Genomic DNA, 22,096 nt, shown 5'->3' on the forward strand with positions numbered 1-22,096 from the left:
TACCCATGAGGCCACAGTCATGAAAGCCACTAGGAGGGGCTCAAGCTGGGGAAGAGTAGCTTCCTATTTTAATAGTTATGTTGCTACCATAAGATTCACAAAGCTCTCTTAAGTACATTATCTTGTTTGTTTCTCACAATCGCATTATGAGGTAGGTATTATCATTATTATTATTATCATTACAATTATTATCGCAATCCCCATTTTATAGATAAGGAAACGGGTGGTACATTGGATGGAGTGCTAAGCTGGAAGCAGGAACACCTAAATTCAAATCCAGCCTCAGATAATTAGTAGCCTGGTGACCTTTGTCAAATCACTTAATCTCTCTGTTTGCCTCGGCTTGCTCAGCTGTAAAATGGAGATCATAATTGCACCCCCTCTTGGGTTATTATGAGCATCAAATGACATAGTAATCATTAAGCACTTAGCATAGTACCTAGCATATAATAGGTGTTGTATAAATGCTAACTATTCTTATTTTTTTCCAATATTTTTAATTTTTATTATAGCTTTTTATATACAAGATGTATGCACAGGTAATTTTTCAACATTGACCCTTGCAAAAACTTCTGTTCCAACTTTTCTCACCTTCCCCCCATCCCCTCCCCTAGATGGCAGGTAGTCCCAATACATGTTAAATCTCTTAAAGTATATGTTAAATACAATATGTGTGTACATATTTATACAGTTGCACATATTCTTATTATTTTAATAGTATGTTATTTTTCCAACTACATGCAAAGATACAACATTGACCTTTGCAAAACCTTGTGTTCCAAATTTTTCTCCCTTTCTCCTCTCCTCCCCCTTCCCCAAGACAGCAAGCAATCTGATACAGGTTAAACATGTGCAATTCTTCTAAATGTATTTCCATATCATTATGCTGCACCAGAAAAATCAGATCAAAACAGAAAAAACAAAATAAAAAAAAGCACACAAAAAGTATATTTTATATACTATTATTTGTTTTTACCTTTTTTTATATATTTCTTTTTTTACCTTTTACATATATTGTATATTTTTATATATAGTTGGGTCTCCTCCTTCCCCCCTCCATAAGAACACAAGCTCCATCTAGGCAAAGATTGTCTCATTCCCCACACTTGTATCCTCAGTGCCTAGGACTATGCCTGGCCCCTGATAGGCAAATAGTAAATGCTTATTGATTGCCTGTAAAATGGACTGTACTCCATTCTACTTATCTCACATGGTCTGGGTGAAGAGAGCCCTGTCAAGATTTGAGCCCTGCAGAAATGCAAGTTGATATTATCAGATGGTGTCCAGTAACTAGCTGGAAACAAGTCCTCCATTGTCCCTTTCCTTGACCCATCTCTCCCAAATGCAGACGAGGACCATGGCGGATCCACATTAGCGGGACATTTTCCCACTGTTTAGGTTCAAGCTCTTTTGAAGGCAGGAATTATTCTCATCCTTGTCTTTATAGCTTTAGAGCCACATAATCTCTCAGTTTCCCCAAGATGATCCTGTAAAGGAAAAGTTACAGAAGAACTGCTACTGGTCTGTATTGTGAAAGGAGTTTCTACACTGGGGCTTCCCAATTCATGCAATCATGGTGTATACTTTCCTGAGGGGCAGTTGGGTGGTATAGCAGATAGAGCACCATCCCTGGAGTCAGGAAAATTCATCTTCATGAATTTAAAAATGGCTTCAGACGCTTTTTAGCTGTGTGACCCTGGCCAAGTTACTTAACTCTGCCTCAGTTTCCTTATCTGTCAAATGATCTAGAGAAGGAAATGGCAAGCCACTCCAGTATTTTTGCCAAGAAAACCCCATATGGGGTCACAAAGAGTTGATATCAAATGAAAAATAACTGAACATGACCCCTCCCAACACAATTCCCAATTAATTAATGTTTTTAAAAATTGAATTGAATGAAGCACAAAGAATAAGTCGGAAAGGAGAGTGTATTTCATATATAGAGTCCAATCCTATAGAAATATTACAGAAATAAGTGACTGCCACCATGTGGTGGTCTTGAGATACTTCTCAACAAAGCCAGAATCCATATGTTTAGCATCTAATTAGGTGGATTTCATCATCTCTGTCCTCTGGCCAGATACTGCCTTCTTGTATTTCCTCAAACCTGGCACTCCATCTCCCGTGTCCGTGAGTATAACTGATCACCAAGTAGAGAATAATCATGATCATAATGGCCAGAATTTAAGTAGTGCCTACAGTGTGCCAGGCACTGAGTTATATAATTATCTCATTTGATCTTCAGGACAACCATGCAAGGGAGGTATTATCATTTTACATGTGGGGAAACTGAGGCAAACAGGTTATGCGACTTGCTCAGGGTCATACATCTAGGAAGTATCTGAGGCTGGATTTAAAATCGGGTCTTACTGATTTCTGGACCACACTCTAGTGTGCTGCCTGTAAGAGACACACTACTATCCCTGAAAGTTCAGCTCCAGCCTTATCTTTTACATCAAGCCTTTCCTTATTCCATCTCCCATCAAAAAATTCTAACTTGTCTTTATTTTGCCTGTATTTATTATATACTTAATATGTATATATTGTCTTCCCTGCAAGAACATAAGCTTTCTGAGGGTAGAGAACATTTAATTTTTGCCCTTGATTCCTAGACCTAGCATAGTGCCTGTTCCACATTTAGACAGTGCCTACTATGTATAAGAGCCTAACATCCACCAGCCACTTTTCCAGGAGCTCGAGGTACAAATATAATGAATTCTTTCAATTATTTTCATAGCTTGTGCCTCAGTTTCTTTACCTGTAACAGGTGAGGGATTGGACTCCGAGGTCCCTTTCAGATCCCATATGGGGAACTGGGGATTCATAGACAACAGTAAACAGCCCCTGCCCTCAAGGGAGAGAAATCACCCCTTCCCCCCCAAAAAAGGCAGGGTTTCCTCCTTTCCCAAACAATCTATAATATAATAAATCTGTTAAAGAATTTAGGTAAAAGTTCAGTCAGCAGTTTTTATTCTTCTCTGACGTAGTCACTTAAAATATCAGTCATTCTGGAGAGGGCAACTAGGTCATACAGTGGATAGAGTATCAGATCTGGAGTCAGTAAAACCTGAATTCAAATTTGGCCTTAAGACACTTCCTAACTGTGTGACTCTGGGCCAGTCGCTTCACCCTGTTTGCCTCAGTTTCCCCATCTGCAGAATGAGCTGGAGAAGAAAATGGCAAACCACTCCAATATCTGCCAAGAAAACCCCAAATAAGGTCATGAAAAGTAGTAGAATGACTGAACAACATCATCCTGGAAAACCTTTTTCATAAACCATTCAGTCTAATCCAGGGAAGAATCAGGTTATGACTTTAATTAGCTGACATTGTCCCTCTAAGTTTGATCAGCATTCTAATTCAATTTTCCAGACCTTAGAGTTGTTTGACCATATTTTTCCTGCCGTTTTCCTGCAGCTCCCCATATAGGACCTAAAAGGGACCTCAGAGTCCAATCCCTCACCTGTGCCAGATAAAGAAATTGAGGCACAAGCTATTGAAAATAATTGAAAGAATTCATTAGAAAGGGGGACAGGATTTGCTTGGTATAAAGCATTTCCTTCCTCTAAGTATGAGTAAAAACCAGTAAGGTCTTCCTAATTTTGATGTCTGGGAATGACTTGAGACTAGAGAATATCTTATTTCTTAAATTTTTTAAAAGAGAAAGGAGGGCCTTAGTGCTCCCTCAAGTGTTATCAGGTATCACCCAACAAGCTGGTGAGAATACCAGTCCAGAGTCTTAACCAAAGCTGTCATTCTCTCCTGGAGTGAACAGAGGTTCACCCAAGACTCTGGCTCATGCAAAATCTAGGCCTCCACATCTGCAGTTTTCCTCTGATTTCTGCTTATGCTAAGAGGAACTCTGTCCTGATATTATCCTTTGCTAGAACTGGGCTGGACTCTCCTGCTGGTTTGGGTGGCACCCTTCCCCCACCCACCTCCCACCCCAAATATTTCCATATCAGGTTTTCAGAAAGCTCTCCTCAAGCCGTTCCAGTCTAACCAGGTTGCAGATTGCCTGTGAAAATATACAATAGAGCTTCCTTCAGGCGTTGGGCAAAGTGGCTCCCATGTATCCCTTGGAGGGGGTGGTCACCCATGGACGCCCAGGAGGAAAAAATAATTTGAGGAATGGTAGCTCAAAAATGGCCACCATGAGCAGAGATGAAGGCCTGTTGTCTAGGAAACAGGTAACTGACTGTTTTCTATCTTCAAGGGCCTTCAGCCCAAAGCATATGGGCTTGGTGGTTGCCCTTCATTCTCACAGAGGAACAAAACAACATCACTATGTTAGAGTCACATTAGTGTGTCCGACTGTGGCTGATCAGATAAATATGATATCATTATGTTAGAGCCAAATTAGTGTGTCCAACTATGGCTGATCAGACCACGAGGAGCTCAGAGTGCTCTGCCAGAAATCAGACACAAATAGTCCCTATGAACATTTGGGGGGGTTTCTCTAACTTTGCCCATCTCATGTTTTTTCAGAGCTACTTCAGTTCTACTTTGCTCATAGAACACAACACTTTCTCTGACGAACGTATACCGTGCTGGGAGATCCTGTGCCAGTGTCTCCCACGTCATACAATCCATTCTAAAATTCTTATGAGAGACCTCTAGAGTGTCCTTGTGTCACTTTTTCTGAACACCTTGTGAGATACGGGCTTAAAGAGGGGTGCCATGAAATTGAAACGAGATGATGGATGCAAAACCTTGACAAAATTTAAAATACTTCGTAATGTCTGGTATGGTTAGTCTACAAGTATCATGCCATATTGGTGCTAACTTTATTCCCAGAGCTTTTTATTATAGCAATCCTGTTAAACTCAAAAAATGTTTATAGAGCAAAAAGGGGGCATTGATAAATGTTTAACAAGAGGGGGGAGGTGGGACATCATACAAACACTGTCCATTATTATCATTAATTGATTTCTTGTTAGCTACTTATTAGTCAAATTTTTAAATTGTTACTTTATTATTGACTCCTAATTAAATCCAGACAAGCAACCAAATGATAAACCAAGCCCTGCTTTCTAGCAAATATGGTTACTGAGGTGTAGATACTTAAAAATTCTTAGTCTGCTGAAGAACGGATCCAACCCTTGCCTCCTATGTTAGCTACTAGTCCCAGCCCTCAAGGAGTTTACATTATACTGGAGAGGGAAGTGCAGATGTGAAGGGGCTATAACTTGTACACAGATGAAGTATTTGGATCTTGGACCAGGTGCAACTTCATTGCTAGAAGGAACTCTACTTTTTCTACCAATGCTAAGATCAGGAGGTGTCCTGCTTGGTACAGTCTTTGAAAAAAGTAAATTTTTATCTTTTGTTTTTATCACCTACATTTTCCCTTTCCCAGGGAATTATCCCTTATAACAAAAAAAAAAAAAGGGGGGGGGGAGGGGTGATCAGTGTTCAACAAAATTAACCCAATATATCAACCAAGACTTGACAGTATGCTAAGTGTTCCATGCCAATGGCTCCAAGGCTTTTCAAGAGGAATGGATCTTCTCGTTGTGATAAGGGAGTTTCTAGGTCAACTTTATTGTCATCATTTACTTAAGATGAATAGATAATGTAACTACTATAGTCTGCAGAATCAAGCTGAGAGATTAACCATAGTCCTAGTGTTAACTGGTTAGTTCTTTGCAAATTTACAGCTTGAGACATCAACTATAGCTCCAGTGCTATAGCTGGCTAGTTTCTTAGTTTACTTTTATAGAAATCTTCCTCTTTTAATATCTGTTCACTGGTCCATAAATCATTACTCTTTAGCTACTCTTTGGGCTCACATTGTAGCCCTCCTATATATGTAACCAAAATGTATATGATGCAGCTTAAAACCGCTGCTCAGGGTGTACGCAATAATGCTTGTCAAACTCTGAGCACAATAAATACGTTTTTGCCATATCTCTGTTGTCACTGATTGTGTGATTGGTACAATATCTTCCAACCGAATCCTCTGACAATTTCTGTCAAAATAGATATCTTCTCTGCAATTTGGGCACTGCCTCCAGTGGTTCTTTCTATTTATATTAAATCATTATGTTTTCCTGGTTCTGCTCATTTTCCTTTGATTCATGTAAATATTCCCAGGTTTCTCCATAGTAATTTCTTACAGAAAATGAATGCAGTTTAGCACTGCATTCATGTGTCACAGCTGGTTTAGCTATTCCCCACATGGCTAAACATGGGCTATTTAAGTAGATCAGTGGATAGAGCAATAGACCCGGAATTAGGAGGATCCCCAAATCACAAGACTTAGCAAGTATTAGGCACACAGTAGGTGCTAGATAAATACTTATTTCCTATCCCTTCTGTGATGGGAGAAAGGCCTTTCTCCTTTAGGTTAGCCCCTCCTGGGGCTTCCTTTGGGGGGAGAGGGGCCCAGACTGGCCAGTTTTCCTTCTCAGTCCTGCTCCTCTGACTTTCCAAACTAAATCCCCTCCTACTTCAGCTGCCATTGCTGTGGCCTTAGAATGGAAGCACCTTGAGGAGAGGGGTTGTCTGAGCCTAGAACATTACAAAGGCTTGTTGCCCGCCTGCCTGCCTGTCTGGTGGACCCAAGTCTTTGGAATCACCCAACTCTGGATTTCTGTTCTCTCCTCTCTAAAGCGAGCTCCTCCCCTCTTCAGTTCTCAATCTGTGCTCTTAAGGCTGCTAGACCAAAGATACTGTTGTTATCTAGGTGACAGTGACATCTAGTGGTTGTTACATCACATGCACAAAACGTTTCCTATCTGATGCTGTAAATGTGGACTAAGAACTGGTGGAAAACAGCCGGTCCAAATATAGTGAATTCAACACTGACGTGCTTTAAGAGGCAGCGGGAGATGCTCAAAAGACACACAGCCTTGAAACTAGGACCGGCTCCCACCACCTCCTGGCTGTGACCCTCTGAATATGCTTAATTTGCCAGAGCTTTAGCCAACACAGACTATAATTTGCAGAGTAGGGTTTGACTTGCATTAATAGAATGGCTTTTGTCACCCTGGAGTTCCATATACCAACAAAACCCCAAGTTCAGTTCTAGCCCTACAGTGTGTCAGCCTCTGTCCTAGGTGCTGAGGATGCAAATCATGAAAGAGCCTCGGCTCTCAAGGAGTTTTGCAGAATAGGGGCTGACCTGCCTTAATAGAAGGGCCTTTGTCACCCTGGAGTTCCATATACAACAAAATCACAAGTTCACTTCTAGCCCTACATGTGTCAGCCTCTGTCCTAGGTGCTGAGGATGCAAATCATGAAAGAGCCTCAGCTCTCAAGGAGCTTACAATCTATGATTCCCTTGGTCTTATGTCCCTTATAATGGTTCCTTAATTTGATATGTGGCTCTTTGGCATTTAACACAGAGAACTCTGAGGCTTACAAAGCCATATTATTTTATTTGAGCCTCACTACAGTTCCATGAAGGAAGTGCTACTGGTTTTTTCTGCATTGTACACAGCAGCCGGGGCTCATCGAAGTCACAGTAAGTATCAGAGGCAGGATTTGAACTCAGGATTCCCTGTAAGACCAGCACACTTCTCAGTGTGCCATGCAGATGAGTATTCTTAACTTCAGAAACCTCTCCTTCTCTAGATCCTAACCCAAAATAGCGTGAGCTTACCAGAAACTTGATGTAGGTTCTGCTTAGTACTAGGCCTGTTCACTAAAATGCAAGCTAACTCAGCAGGGACTGTGCATTATTCATCTTTTCATTTCCTGCCTCTAGGAGGGTGCCTTGCACATAGAAAGCACTGACTAAAAGGTTTTAGAATTGGATTTATTGAATGTAATTTAGAGCATCTGCAAAAAATCATTCCTTTGGAAAGTTAGTGTGGACCTTAGAATTCCTCTAACCCAACTGTCTCATTTTACAGATAAAGAAACTGAGGCTTTCAGAGAGGAAGGAACTTGCCTACGATCTCACAGGCAGTTAAATTCAAACTGAGATCTGAGGGCTGCAAATCCAATACTCTTTTCATTGTATCATTTTGAGAAAATGCAGAGAAAAAAAATTCATACTTTCTATTCTGATTCATTTAATTATATATATATATATATATACATATATGTCTATCTGAATATATATAATAGATATACATATGTATATCTATATATCTCTCTCCATATATCCATATATACATATATATCCATATATACATATATATATATATTTTTATATATATATATATATATATATATAGTAGTTGTTGTCAAGTCCTGACATGAGTTGAGGAATAAAGCATTTTTAATTGAGATAACAGGATAGTAACGGGATGTTAAATGCCCCTACCTTGAGAGATGTCCCATTAGTGCAGGACACAGTGGATTTTCCAACACATAGACCCATGCAAGGTTCTTTATATTTTTAGGAGGAGAAGGGGAGAAGGTAGTATGATGTAGCAAAGCCCAATGATGAGATCCCAGTGGCTCTTGGAAATCTAGGTAAGGAAAACCCCTTACTTTTTTGCCCTTCATACTATCAACCCCAACCAAAGGGGTCAAGGATATTAAAAGCTAATATCCAGCTTGAGCTGGGTTCCTTTACAGGGAAGAATCTCAGGGTGGGACTCGGGTGTAGTTCAGCTCTATCGGTAGATTTTATCTTAAACTTAAGAGTGTAAGGACACTCCTGGAATTCATAACATTGCTAGAGTAATGAAGGGATAGTGTCTATTTTGTAGCAACAATTTTATTTTATTTTATTTTTCTGTCTTTAATAGTGCTGGTTTGAATTAAGGAAGGCCAAAGCTAGAGCCCTCTTTCTATGACTGCGGGCAAATCACTAAACAAATGTAAGCCACAGGTGACGACATGATTATGTTACAAACAGTTGTTGTCTTGAGTTGGTGGAGGGAGTTCCCACAGCTCCAAATTCACAGCTGCTTCACATATTTAAATATTATTTTTGACACAGCAAACACATTCCAATAAACACCCAGACTGGTCCCTGCCCTCCTCTCTCTTGTTAAATGTCAGCTAGAGCATAATACAACATCTCTGTGTGATCCTTTGAGGAGGAAGTCAATAGCAAGAACTCCAACCCTGGCAGACATTTCTCTGAAATGATTATAGACTGCCAAATCTTAACTAGCCATCAAGATAGATCTGCAAAACCTGGTTTTCTTTGAAGAGGATTAAGAAAGTATTTGAGAACTGACTAGAAGCATCATCTATAGTTTCTCTGAAGGGGAAGGCTAAAAAGAAAGACCCTTTTCAAAGGTTTACTTGTCAGGACCAGAACTTGGAAAATCTCACATCAGAGGGCCTGTGTATTAGCTGTGTGATCTAGGACAAGTCCCCTTGGTCGTAGTTTCCTCATTTGTAAAATGTTGGACTTAGACTAATAAAACTTGAAAGTCCCTTCCAGATCGATTTAAAGACGGGAAAGGAACCCACATGTGCAAAAAATGTTTGTGGCAGCCCTTTTTGTAGTGGCAAGGAACTGGAAACTGAGTGGATGTCCATCAGTTGGAGAATGGCTGAATAAATTATATTATATGAATATTATGGAATATTAATGTTCTATAAGAAATGACCAGCAGGGTCATGTGGGCAGAGTGATAGCTGCTCAATCAAAAGTGCATGTGCTCCATTCTATGCATCTTTGTGATTTCAAGAGAAAGGAGGGAAGGTCTCCTGCAAGTTGAATGGACCCCCTCTAGTGTGCTTAAGGGAGGATGTAGAGAAGAGTTGCACAGGATGGCTGCTACAATCCAGTTGTCATTTGCATCATTGGAAGAAATGCTTTCATTAGTGATATAGATCACTTTGAGTATTTCAGAAGAGAGAGGGAGCCATTGAAAGCTTTTGAGTAAAGGAGTGACATGATAACATTGGAGCTTTGGGAAGATTAATCTGAGAGAGTATTTATGAGGAGCAGAGTGAGGAGAGATTGGAGTCTGAGAGAGTAGTTAAGAAATGGTTGCAATAGAAACTGGAAACTGAGTGGCTGCCCATCAATTGGAGAATGGCTGAATAAGTTATGGGATATGAATGTTATGGAATATTATTGTTCTATAAGGAACGACCAGCATGATGATTTCAGAAAGGCCTGGAGAGACTTACACGAACTGATGCTGAGTGAAATGAGGAGAACCAGGAGATCATTATACATGACAAGATTATACGATGATCAATTCTGATGGACGTGGCTCTTCAACAATGAGATGGTTCAGGTCAGTTCCAATAATCTTGTGATGAAGAGAGCCATCTGCATCCAGAGAGAGGACTGTGGGAACTGAGTGTGGTTCACAACATAGCATTTTCTCTCTTTTTGTTGTTTGCTCCCATTTTGTTTTCTTTCTCATTTTTCCCTTTTTGATCTGATTTTTCTTGTGCAGCAAGAGAATTGTATAAATATGTATGTCTATTTGGAATTTACATATATTTTAACATGTTTGACATATTACTTGCCATCCTGGGGGGGGCGGTAAAGAGGGAAATTGGAACCCAAAGTTTTGCAAGAATCAATGGTGAAAAATTATCCTTGCATATGTTTTGAAATAAAAAGCTGCAATAAAAAAAAAAAAAAGAAATGACCAGCAGGATGATTTTAGAGAAGCCTGGAAAGACTTACATGAACTGATGCTGAGTGAAATGAGCAAAACCAAGAGATCGTTATATATGGCAACAACAAAATTATACAAAGATCAATTCTGATGGATGTGGCTCTCTTCAACAATGAGATGATTCAAACCAGTGCCAACTGTTCAGTAATGAAGAGAGTCAGCTATACCCAGAGAGAGAACTATGGAAAATGAGTGTGGACCACAACATAGCATTTCCATTCTTTGTTACTGTTTGTTACTGTTTGCTTTGTTACTGTTTTACTTCTCAGGTGTTTTTCTTTCTTTCTAGATACGATTTATCTTGTGCAGCAAGATAACTGTATAAATATTTGTGTATATATATTGGATTTAACATATACTTTAACATATTTAACATGTATTAGACTACCTGCCATCTAGGGGAGGGGAGGAGGAGAAGGAGGGGGAAAGTTGGGACAGAAGTCCCTTACAGATATAAGGGTCAATGTTGAAAAATTATCCATGCATATGTTTTGTAAATAAGAAGATATAATTTAAAAAAGAAGGTGCCTTCCAGATCTAAATCTATGAGTCTATACCTCTCAGGGCTTGCTTTTTTATGTCAAGTCAGGGAGGTGGAGGTTCTTAATGAGGCCCATTAATTTTAGGAAATATTTTGATAACTGTTTTAATTTAATTTGTTTCCTTTGTAATCCATATCTTTTATTTTAGATATTTAGAAACACAATTCCAAGAAGGGGTTCATAGAAAGGGATCCATGATAAAAAAACAAAACCCTGTCTGGCCCAGATGACTTCTAAAAAATTCATTCTTGCTCTATTATCATCTCTGAATTATGTTAAGCATAATTCTACTTCTGGATGAAGAAACACATGATCCATCACTGGGCTAATGAAAGAAGGAAGCAAGTTCCAGAACTGAAGAAATCGGGTTCTTTCTTACCCCTCCCATCACAGATAACAATCCAGCTGTTGCTCCAGTCAGCCCCAATGCTTGCTGAGGTCCGTGAGAGAGTTTTCTCTCTCCTCCTCCGGAAAAGACGTCTGTTTTATTTCACAACAAAACGCTAACGAGTCCTTTCAGAAAATTTGTTCCAGTTGAGCAGTTGTCCCAATTCGACTACAGAGAACTTGCGACCTTGCACCAAGTATTGAGTTAGACACTAGAGAAAATGTAATTTTTACTTAGGGCTGGAAAGGGAAAAATGGAGGGTAGTGTTGGAACACCACAGAAACACACATATAATAATGCAAAGTCATTTTGAGAAGACTGAGGGAATCCCAGCAGGATCTTGTGTTAGTGATAGATAGAGCATGAGCTGAGGAAATGATGACCATTGTGGTCAAGTAGATAAAGTACTGAGCCTGGAGTCAGGAAAACTTGGGTTTTCCCACCTCAGATGTTTAATGGTTACATGTAATACAAAAGCTCTGGACCTCAGTTTCCACATCTATTAAAAATGTAATCTGTGTGACTCTGAGTTCTCACTTCACTTCTGTTTCCTCTTAGCTTTCCCAACTGTCAAATGAGAATAATAATTATTATCATCACAGGGTTGTTGGGGGGTGGGGGATGAGAAATACACTTTGCATATACTTTCCTGTTGCCTAGGAACAGTGAGAGAATACATGAGTTGCCCAAGGCCATCACACTAGGAAGTGTCAGAAGCCTGGATTGAACATGGGTTCTCCTAACTCTGAAATCAAGTTCTCTACCCACACTATCACATTGTAGGAATCTCTTTGTAGTAGTACTAATGAATCGAGGCAAAACACCCAAAGAGGAAAATTGGACAAACCAACTTCTCATTCCACCATTTTCCCCAGCCCCAGGGGAAGTCTTCATGGTTCATGTTTAAGAAAATACTGGGTGGCCCTGTAAGAACAGGATGAGGTTCCGCTCAAAAATTGGAGAAGTCTCTAGGGAAACTTGTAGAAGACAGGACACTGTCCCTGATTGGACACCATCCCAATTGTGTTCCCAGTGCTGTTGAGAAGAGAGCTCTTTGTGAAGGCTGGTACTGGATGTGTGTGATTGTGTTTGTGTGTGTATGGGTGACAATACCCAAATGGGATGGGTGCATGTCCCATTTGCCACCAAGGTGGTGATATTAACAGGTTATGCCTTGACTGTCCGATCTGAAAATGGAAGGACAGCTGAAAGGTGGGTGCCTTTTTGTCACCAGTTGCTTTTGACATAAGACAGCAAAAGCAAGAGTGGAGTCTGTCGGGCACCAGAAAAATCCATCTGGCTTCCTGGGAATTCCCCCTAGAATGATAGAGTGCTAAGATTGTGAAAGAAGAGCTAGAAAGAATGTAGCTATGTAGATGGAATCCGACTTCAAAGGAAGCTGGAACTCCCGGCATGGCTGCAAGTTTCTGGTGTCCCAGAGATCTTTTCCATATTAACTCCATTCAGATCAAACGGGTCTTGTCACTAGCAGTTCCCTAAACAGGACAATGCACTCCCTCTCCTGGGTTCTTTGCCTGAGTGGTCCCAGGTGCGTCAGGAAAATGAGGCAGTTGGAATCTGGTTTGTGATCCAAGCTCTATGTAACTCACCTGGGTGATTCATTACTGCACTCCAGCTTCAGTTTCCTCCTCTGGAAAATGAGGGTGTTAAAGGTGGCTTCTGAGGTTCATGTTTGGCTTTAAACCTATGATCCTGACTGTACATCACCACACCCACCTTTACCTGAGAATCCCCAGCTTCCTCCAAAGCTCTTTTCAGGTGTTTCCTGTATAAGTTTCTTTTGATTGCAGTTAGTAATGAGCCTTCCCCCCCTTGAAATGACTGTTTATACTTTGCCTGAGAGGCTCTGTAGCTTAGGGGATAAACAGTCCAAAGCCCCACATTCATGGTTCATCCCACCTCTGACATACACACAGACTGTGTGACCCTGAGAAGTTTTCTCTAAGATAATAGCACAGATTCCCTAAATCAATGACATCAAAAATCCAGCCCTTCTTCTTCTATATCTTTATGTACATGTTGTTATTGCCCCTTTCCCCTCCCCATACACACACACTGTAAATTTCTTGGGGACGAGGACTGGTTAATTTTTATCCCCAGTTGCCTGTCTGTATTCCTCTTTCCTGGACCACAGTAGATGAGAATAAATATTTTCTGAATTGAATTTCTGTGTGTGGAGTGTTTGTTGGGACCACTCCAGAGGATGGCCTTTTCGCCAGAGGAAATATGAATGGGATCTGAGGCCTGGATTTTGTGTGTGGAAATCCTGGTCTTTTGCCCAAGATGCTTTGCTAGGCGTAGTCTATCCATCATGGTTAAAGCAAACTTGTGGCTGGTCTGAAGTCATTTAATTCATAACTATCACCGACAATATGTTGCTGGCCCTAACATCATGGTGCTAGCCTAACAATGGAAAACTGAATGTCGAATATTTTTGCATATTAAAACTCAGTTAATTATTAGTTTGTTAAATTTCTTTGCAGGCTTTTTGAGTGAGAGAAGGGAAAGATAAAGCTTATGTGTTTCTTCCTATTTTTAAGAAGCAAGTGTCCTACAGGCCCCTAGGCCAATAGGGTTCATCTTCTTAACTGGGCATGTCAAAGTGATTTCCAGTCCTTTTCAAAAAAATTGAGAGGAGGGAGGAACTCAGACCATATTATTGAACATAATCCACCAGAGTCAGGCAGCCTGGAGTTCAAGTCTCACCTTAGAAACTGTGTGAACTCAAGCAAACTCTCTACCTCTCTGGGTCTCAGTTTCTTCCTCCTAAAATGAATCAACCAGGTAGTCCAGTGGTTCTCAAAGTATGGTCTAGAGAATCCTAGGGATCTCTGAAACCTTTTTAGAGGGTCTACAAATTCAAAAATAGTTTTTATTTCCAATATGGTCAATGTCTATAAATATAATCCAGATAAACAAAAGCTCTTTGGAGAGATCCTCGGTAATTTTTAATAGGATAAAGATACTGAAAATAAAAGTTTGAGGACCACTGAGGTAGTCTTTAAAGGTGTTCTAAATCTAGGATTTTACTATTCTCTCTGTATGGGGAATTCGCATTGTGGGCGAACCCTCCATGGATAAAGATCTGGAATCGTTTTAAGTGATGACCTAGAGAGCTACCTGAGGCCCCGGAGAGGTTCTTGACCTACTTGTCCATGGTTAGCTAATGTCGGAAGCAGTTCTTGAACTCAGATCTTCCTGAGTAGGAGGTGGCCTCTCTTCAATCCGTCTCGTTTAATAAGTGGGGAAAATATTTTCTGACAGTAATTTAAGAGGGGGAAAAAAAGCACCAAAAGAAAAATCAAATGAGCTCAGCTTGTAAATCGCTCGCTGTGCCTGGCCTAGTGGAGACGGCACCTAATAAGCTTGTTCCTCTTCCCCCTTAAAGAAATGGTCTCTGTCACATCAGAGCACAGGCCTGGTTGTCAGGGAAGATTTCTGTAAAATGAGGTGATGGACGGTGGTCATAGTTGCACTGGCTTCCACCCGGGGCGAGAGGAGGGAGCTCCAGCCGGCGATGGCTGCGGGGCTGGCTCGGGCTCAGGAGGGAGGGTCCTTAGGGAAATTCCAACCCATTCTAAGTGACTTGAACAGAAAGCACCTGCTTCTTGTTTCTTTGACCGACAAAGGGCAGGGGGATCACAGCCAAGGCTTCTCTGCGGAGGGAAAAAAAGGAAAAGAAAGCGAAAGAATACGTGTCCGAAATGTCAAGCTTTTTCAGAAAGGTGGCGGGGGTCTTTTCATGGGGGGGGGGGGGGGGCCCCGGAGAAGGAGGTCGGGGCTCGAGAGAACCGGGTTGATTATCCTCGAGATGCAGCAGCAGCAGCAACTGGAGCCAGCTGAGCGGCCCGGGCCGGGCCAGGGGCGGGACCGGGCCGGGGGCGGGGCCGCACCAGGATTGGGGCGGGGTCGAGCCGAGCTCCGGCGAGTCTGGGGCAAAGCCCCGGCCGCTGCTACGGCTCACATGACGCCGCTGCCCCGCGGCGAGAGGGGGCGGACTGGCGGGTCCGGGTGCAAGGCTCTGGGACGGGAGCAGCTAGAGCAGCCGTCCCTCGGGACCCCCCAAGCAGCACCCCGCACCCCTCGGCTCCGGCAGCACGGCAACACCGCCGCCACAGCAAGTGGGAACTTTCTCCGGCTGAAGTTGCTGGGTCCCTTTCCCGCTGCTTCCGTCCTGCCTCCCCCAGATTTCTCCGTCTCCGGGCTCCCAGCTTCTGTCCTCCTCGTCGGGCCTCTTTGTTCAGCATCCCTTCTCCCTTGCGTCTCCCCCTCTTCTCCAGCCCTTTCCACTTTTCCCTCCCTCCCCAAGACGTCCTAGCTCTTCCCCTGCAGCCGCTTCACTTCCCATTCTTACTTCTTTCCCTTCTTCGGCCGGCCCTGCGACAGCATCTTTCCCGGGCCCCCATCTCTCCTCCCTCTGCGACTTCCACGATCTCCTCTCCTTCCCTTGCCTGGCTGTCGGCTCCTGGAAGTCCCTTGGCCCAGGTTCCCTTCGCGCCTCCTCTCCTTGGCCATGCTGCAGCCCCCGAAGCCTGCGCCCTCAACCCAGGTCTACCCTTCGGAGAAGATCGTGGTCCTGCTGTCCTGCGTCCTGTCCTTCCTGGGCTCCAGCCTCCTCATAGGCACCCATGCCTTGTGGCCGGACCTGAGGAGCCGAGCCCGGCAGCTGCTCCTTTTCTTGTCCCTGGCCGACCTGTTGTCCGCCGCCTCCTACTTCTACGGGGTCCTCCAGAACTTCCAGGACACCACCTGGGACTGCGTGGTGCAGGGAGCCCTCTCCACCTTCGCCAACACCAGCTCCTTCTTCTGGACGGTTGCCATCGCGATTTATTTGTACCTCACCATCGTCCGCAGCGGCCAGGGCCCCTGGGCTGGGACGCGGCTCCTTTACTGCTTCCACATCATCAGGTGGGTCACGCTCCCGGGACTGTTTGCCCAGAGAGCACCCTTCTGTCCTCAGCTGCTTTCCCTGCGGGGGTTTTGAGGGGTTAGGTTTTTTACACAAAGTTGTCCCTCCAGTGTAAGCTCCTTGTGGACAGTCACAACTTCCCTCTTGTTAGAACACAATTCTAGCTCGCAAAAGCTTCAGGATTAACTGGGGGGAGACGGGCAGGAGACACATCCTTCACCTAGCGTTACTGATTGCTCTCGAGGTGTTTCCAGGCTGTATTAGGGAGGAAAGAGTAGGCGTGTTCTCCTTGGCTTGAAAGGACAAGTTGAAACAGAAGGAGGCTTACCGGAAATAAACCTTCCAAAGAGATCCTCTCCCACCCTACCCTGGGTAGACAGATAGATGGATACATAGATAGATGCATTGAGACAGACAGATGATAGATATAGATGGATAAGGATAGGTGGATAGATGAATAGATAGGTGGGTAGATAGATAAATGAATAGAGACAGACACAAATGATAGATAGGTGGATAGATAGATAAATGCAGAGAGACAAACATGATAGATATAGATAGATGGATAGATTGACAGATGGACAGATAGCTAGATAAATGCAGAGAGACAGATGATAGATTATAAATAGACAAATTGATAGGTGAATAGAAGATGAATCGATGGATGAATAAATAGATAAATGGACAGACAATCACAGAGGATAGGTCGATAGATGGATAGACAGGTGGATAGAGAAGTGAGTAGAGACAAACATGATAGGGATAGATAAGTGGATAGATAGATAGGGAGATGGATAGATGGATAATTGGATAGTGACAGAGAGATATGTGAGAGAGATGGATACGTGATGGATTGATTGATAGATATAAAGAGAGAGCATTTATTAAGATCATTTGTTGTACCAAGTACTTTGTCAAGCAGAATGAGCAGCTAAGGGAGTTAATTGGGTTAGAAATAAGGTTTAAGCAAAGGCTATATGCACATTTATAGGGTAGATGCTAGAGGGGATTCCTTTTCCATAGGATAAATACATTTTGAGCTACAAAGGAAGTGATGGCCAATAGGGTCCAGCCCCTCATTTTCCTAAAAAGGCCTCAGAGTTCTGAGGTGCCTTCCATCTCTTAGATCTTGTGATTGTCTGTCTTTCACCTACAAAATCAGGCTACTAATGAGCATAACCAAGGTCAGGTCATCTGAAAAATTAGTAGCATAGCCTGCCCTGGCTTCTTTTTCCATTTTAGGTGGGAAGAGGAAACAAGGGTGCCATTCTAGCTTTTGAAAGTTGAGTGGTTGCCTTCTTAACAATCTGTCCAGCTTGACTTTGTAGATGTGCTCCTCCCTTAAAGACCCTGAAAGAAAAGTATGATAGGGTTAGTGCTAGAAGAGACCTTACAATCATCAAGTCCACCCCCTGCTTTTTACAGATGTGGAAACCAAGGAGCATAGAGGGGACCCCGTACCCCTGATGCTTCTATTACTTCTGACTATATGAGCAAATCATTCATTTTCCTGGACTTCCGTGTCTTCTGCTAGAAAATGAGCCAGTAAAATAGATAGCTTCTAAGTTCCCTTACAACTCTAGATCTGTGAAATTATGATTTCCCCAAGATTACACTTGTTAAAAGTGGAAAAGCTGGGATTTAAACCCAAGTCTCATTTCAAAATAAAGTGCTTTCTTGATTTCCTCCTGTTTTTTTCCTCTCTTCCTTTTCCTTCCCTCCCTCCTTTCTCCCTCCTTCCTCCTTCTCCCTCCCAGAGAGAGAGCTCTGTTTCTCTCTTTCTCTCCCCCCATCTCTCTGTCTCTGTCTTTTTCCCCTCCTTCCCTTCCTCCCTTTCTTCTTCTCCATCCTCTCTTTCCCTCTCTTCCCTCTCTTTTCTCTCTCCCTCTTTTTTCTCTCTCCCTTCTTCTTGTTCTCCTCCTCTTCCTCTTTCTTCTTCTTTTCCTTCTCTCTCTGTCTCTGTCCTCACACTCCCACTGAGAAGTGGTTGACTTCTCACTAGTGACTCAACTGAGATGATTTTGTAGTGTTCAGCACAGTGACTGATTCAAAGGTACTTAACACGTGCTAGTTCCTTCCCCCTTATTCACAGTTTATCCAGCCCTTAGCATGGTAGTCTCCCCCAGGGAAGGATTTATGGATGGAGGAGGAAGGGTTTGACAGAGGGGTCCTGGTAAGAGAGCTGGGAAACACACTGCATTTCTTTGATGTCTGACTTTTCCATTACAATCCTGTGCTACTCATCTCAATCAATCTAAGGATCCATCAACCACCTGTGAAAGGAAAGGAATGTTGCTAATCTGGGCAAAAACAGTTGTTTTCAAGACCAATGTCCCTGGGCAACATAGTGAGGTATCCTAGTTCTCTCGTTGCTTACCAGCTCTGAGACTTCATCCATAAAATGGGAGAATAATCTCTGTACATCACTGGGTTGTTATAGAGAAAAACACTCTTGTCACTTTAAATCTCTACTGAAATATGAAATGTGAGTAGTGAGTGTCAATCAGGCTGTCCAATCCATTGTTTATTACTAAATTTTGGAGAGATGAAGACAAAAAAAATAGAAAGATGATTCAGTCTCTTCTATCATAGAGCTTATATTTTCTGATGGGAAACAACACGAATGTTTGAGAAATGTTTTGAAGGACAATGGATTGTCAGGAATCAAGGGTCTGATCTTAGAGTTAGGAAAATCTAGGTTGGAATCCATCCAGGAATGGGCTGGAGCCAGTTCAAACCAGACTGATTTCACCGTGAGCCTCTATATCTTGGAAAGCAACAAATTCTATAAATCAGATCTTGGTTTATTATTTTGTTTATTATCTAGATTTAAGAAAGTGATGGAGAAAATGTTAATAATGTAGGTTAGACATAAAATACCTACTTTTTTACTTTTGGAAAGCTGATTGTTAAACATTTGCCCCCACGCCCCTGAATCCAAGATTTGACCTGTTAACCTTGGGACTTTGGTAACTCACTTAACCCCTGACTCTGCGGCAGCTCCCCAGGTCTTATGTAAACTTGTTTCATAAAAATGTTTTGTTTGTATACGGCCATTTAACTTTAAGGAGGGTATGTGTTAAGGGTAGCATTGATCAAAGGAGGAATAGAAGAAAGTCCTTCATTAAGGTGGGAGACACTGCTATGAAGAACCCATGGAAGAACATGAAAAAGAAACACAAGATGCATAGGGCAGGCAGGTGGTACAGTATGAAGAATTCTGGGTGTTTAGGACTCGGGTTTGAATTATGACTGACTTTTTTATATAGTTTCTTCATCATAAAATGAGATTTGAACATGGATAATCCCCAAGGTTTTTTCTAGTCCTAAATCTATAATCCTATGAAGCTGTGGCCTGATAGAGCTCCAGGAAGTCTTGAATTCAAACCCTATCTCAAACATTTACTATCTGTGTGACTTTGGGCAAGTCACTTAACCGGTTCACTTCAAATCACTTATCTATAAAATGAGGACAATAATAGCATTTACCCCCTAGGGTTATTAGGATAAAATAAGATGTTTGTACAAAGCGCTTTGTAAACTTTGCTATAGAAATACTGGCTATTACTATTATTTCCAGTCTGGGGAAAATATCCTGTGGTCAGTCGGTAGGTAAATCACAGTGCTGGGAGCAGGAAATATGTTCCCTGGAATCTTCTGTTCCTTTATTTTTTCTTTATTCCAATCACAATAGATATGTGTCTTACAATATTCTTCATTCAACAAATATTTGTTGAAGATATATACGTGTCTGGCAGAGTGCTAGATATTAAGGATCCAAAGACAAAAATATATCAGTCCCTGTCCTCAAGGAGTTTACATTCTAATGGGGCAGACAACATAGAACAGAAAATGTACTAGCATTTTTGAGCACCTACTATATGCCAGATTATATGCAATAAATGAAATAATACCTATGTAAAGAGTTTACATTCTAAAGTAGATAAGAAACTGTTTGAAGAGAGGCAGTACGTACTAAAATGTTCTAAGGGTAGTAGGGAAATATCTCCCCTTGGGTTCTGATTTGAGAGTACCTATTTATTAAGGAGTGCAGGATTCTAAAAGACAGAGGTGAAGAGGATCTGTATACTGCATGCAAGAGCATGGAGTCATTAAATGGGATTCCGAGAGAAGGAAGTAAGCTAGTTTGGCTACTGGGGAAATGTCAATAGTCAAGAAATACTTATTAAGGGGGAAGCTAGTTGGTGTAGCAGATGGAGCACCAGCCCTGAAGTCAGGAGGACCTGAGTTCAAATGTGACCTCAGACACTTAATATTTCCTGACTGTGTGACTCTGAGCAAATCACTTAACCCCAATTATTTCAGCAGGAAAAAAAGGAAGAGAGAAAGAGAGAAAGAAAGGAAAGAAGGAAGAAAGAGAAAAAGAAAGGAAAGAAAAGAAAAGAAATACTTATTAAGTGCCTGCTATGTGCCAGGCATTTTGGTAATAGTTGGGGATACAGATGTAGGATGGAAAAAACTTTTGTCATTTAATGGATAAAGGCAATGTACAAAAGAAACCTGAAGGGGTAGGGAGGCAGTGAGAGAAGGTGAGGAATATACCTGTGAGGGCATGGTGGAAAAAAGAAGTCCAAAATGAGAGAGATGTTTCTCCTGTGCCCCTTCCTTAAATGAAAGTTTAAGGTTCTACCCCCCAGGTCGAGGCTTAGGAGATCCTGATGAGGAACAAGGCTAATTGGATCTTGCAAGATGAGATTTTCCAATGAAGAGATTCCTTCCTGGGAGCATGGTAGAGAAGTCCTAAATGAATGCAGCCAGGTAGAAAATGAAATGTTTGGGAAGATGAATGTGTGAAGAGAAGGGGAATAATGTAAGGGGAGAAGAAAGGATGTGCCGGGAGGTTGTAACTGTAATATAAAGGAAATCCTCATTGAGAGACTTCAGAACTCTGATGAATAAAGTGAACTATCAGCACTTCAAAGGACTGATGGCCAAATATGCTCCCATTGTTTTTCAGCCAATGGACCGACCAGAAGTGTAATGGCAAAGAAACTGAGCAAGATAAGAGATTAGAGTCCAATTTAATAGTTTATTAAATGGAGAGAAATACTGGGACCAATGGATCCATGTTGATCCCAGGGCTAAACGAGACTATCATCTCAAAGAGTCTAGCCCCGAGTATTGGGACAGCGAGCTTTTTATGGAATAACAAGAACAATGACATAATGGAGGGACCTAGGTGGGGATAACCTAATGGTGGGGGAGGCCCCTAGGATGACACAATGGAGGGAGGTTGCTGATATTCTAATGACATCGAAAATGGATAAACCTTTATCTTGGCAAACATTAAGAAGGAATGTCTATAACCTAAAGATATAAAACCGTCATCTCAAACATTAAGAGGGAAACGTTATAACTTGAGGCAGAATAACTAAATAGGACAATTGTTAAAACTGGGGCACTGGGACATTAAAAGGGAACTTTGGCACAACAGAAGTATAGAATAAGTTATACATTTTCTGACTTAACCAATGTGTTCATTTGTTTTGCTTGATCAGACTTATTTGTTGCCACGTAAATGGATTGTACTTAGGGCTTGGAGGAATTTAGTGGATGGTGATAGAGAATTTTTTCTTTTACCAAAAAGAAAATCAACAAAAAATTAAATATACAGAAGGGGAAAAAAAAGATCAGGAGACACAAATGGTAATTACTACTATGT

The 22,096-nt window shown here is 41.8% G+C and overlaps 1 protein-coding gene across 1 annotated transcript in view; it reads left to right on the top strand.

Moving 5' to 3' along the window:
* Nucleotides 1–15,437: 15,437 nt before the first annotated feature.
* Nucleotides 15,438–22,096, top strand: part of GPR157 (G protein-coupled receptor 157) — a 46,964-nt gene continuing 40,305 nt past the window's right edge. Inside the window, exon 1 of the mRNA XM_003765511.4 lies at nt 15,438–16,412. Within this exon, the coding sequence (XP_003765559.2) occupies nt 16,018–16,412 (395 nt within the window). The 5' untranslated portion in view covers nt 15,438–16,017. The remainder of the gene's footprint in view (nt 16,413–22,096) is intronic.

This window comes from Sarcophilus harrisii, chromosome 3 (genome assembly GCF_902635505.1).
Source record: "Sarcophilus harrisii chromosome 3, mSarHar1.11, whole genome shotgun sequence".
Classification (NCBI taxonomy): Eukaryota; Metazoa; Chordata; class Mammalia; order Dasyuromorphia; family Dasyuridae; genus Sarcophilus; species Sarcophilus harrisii.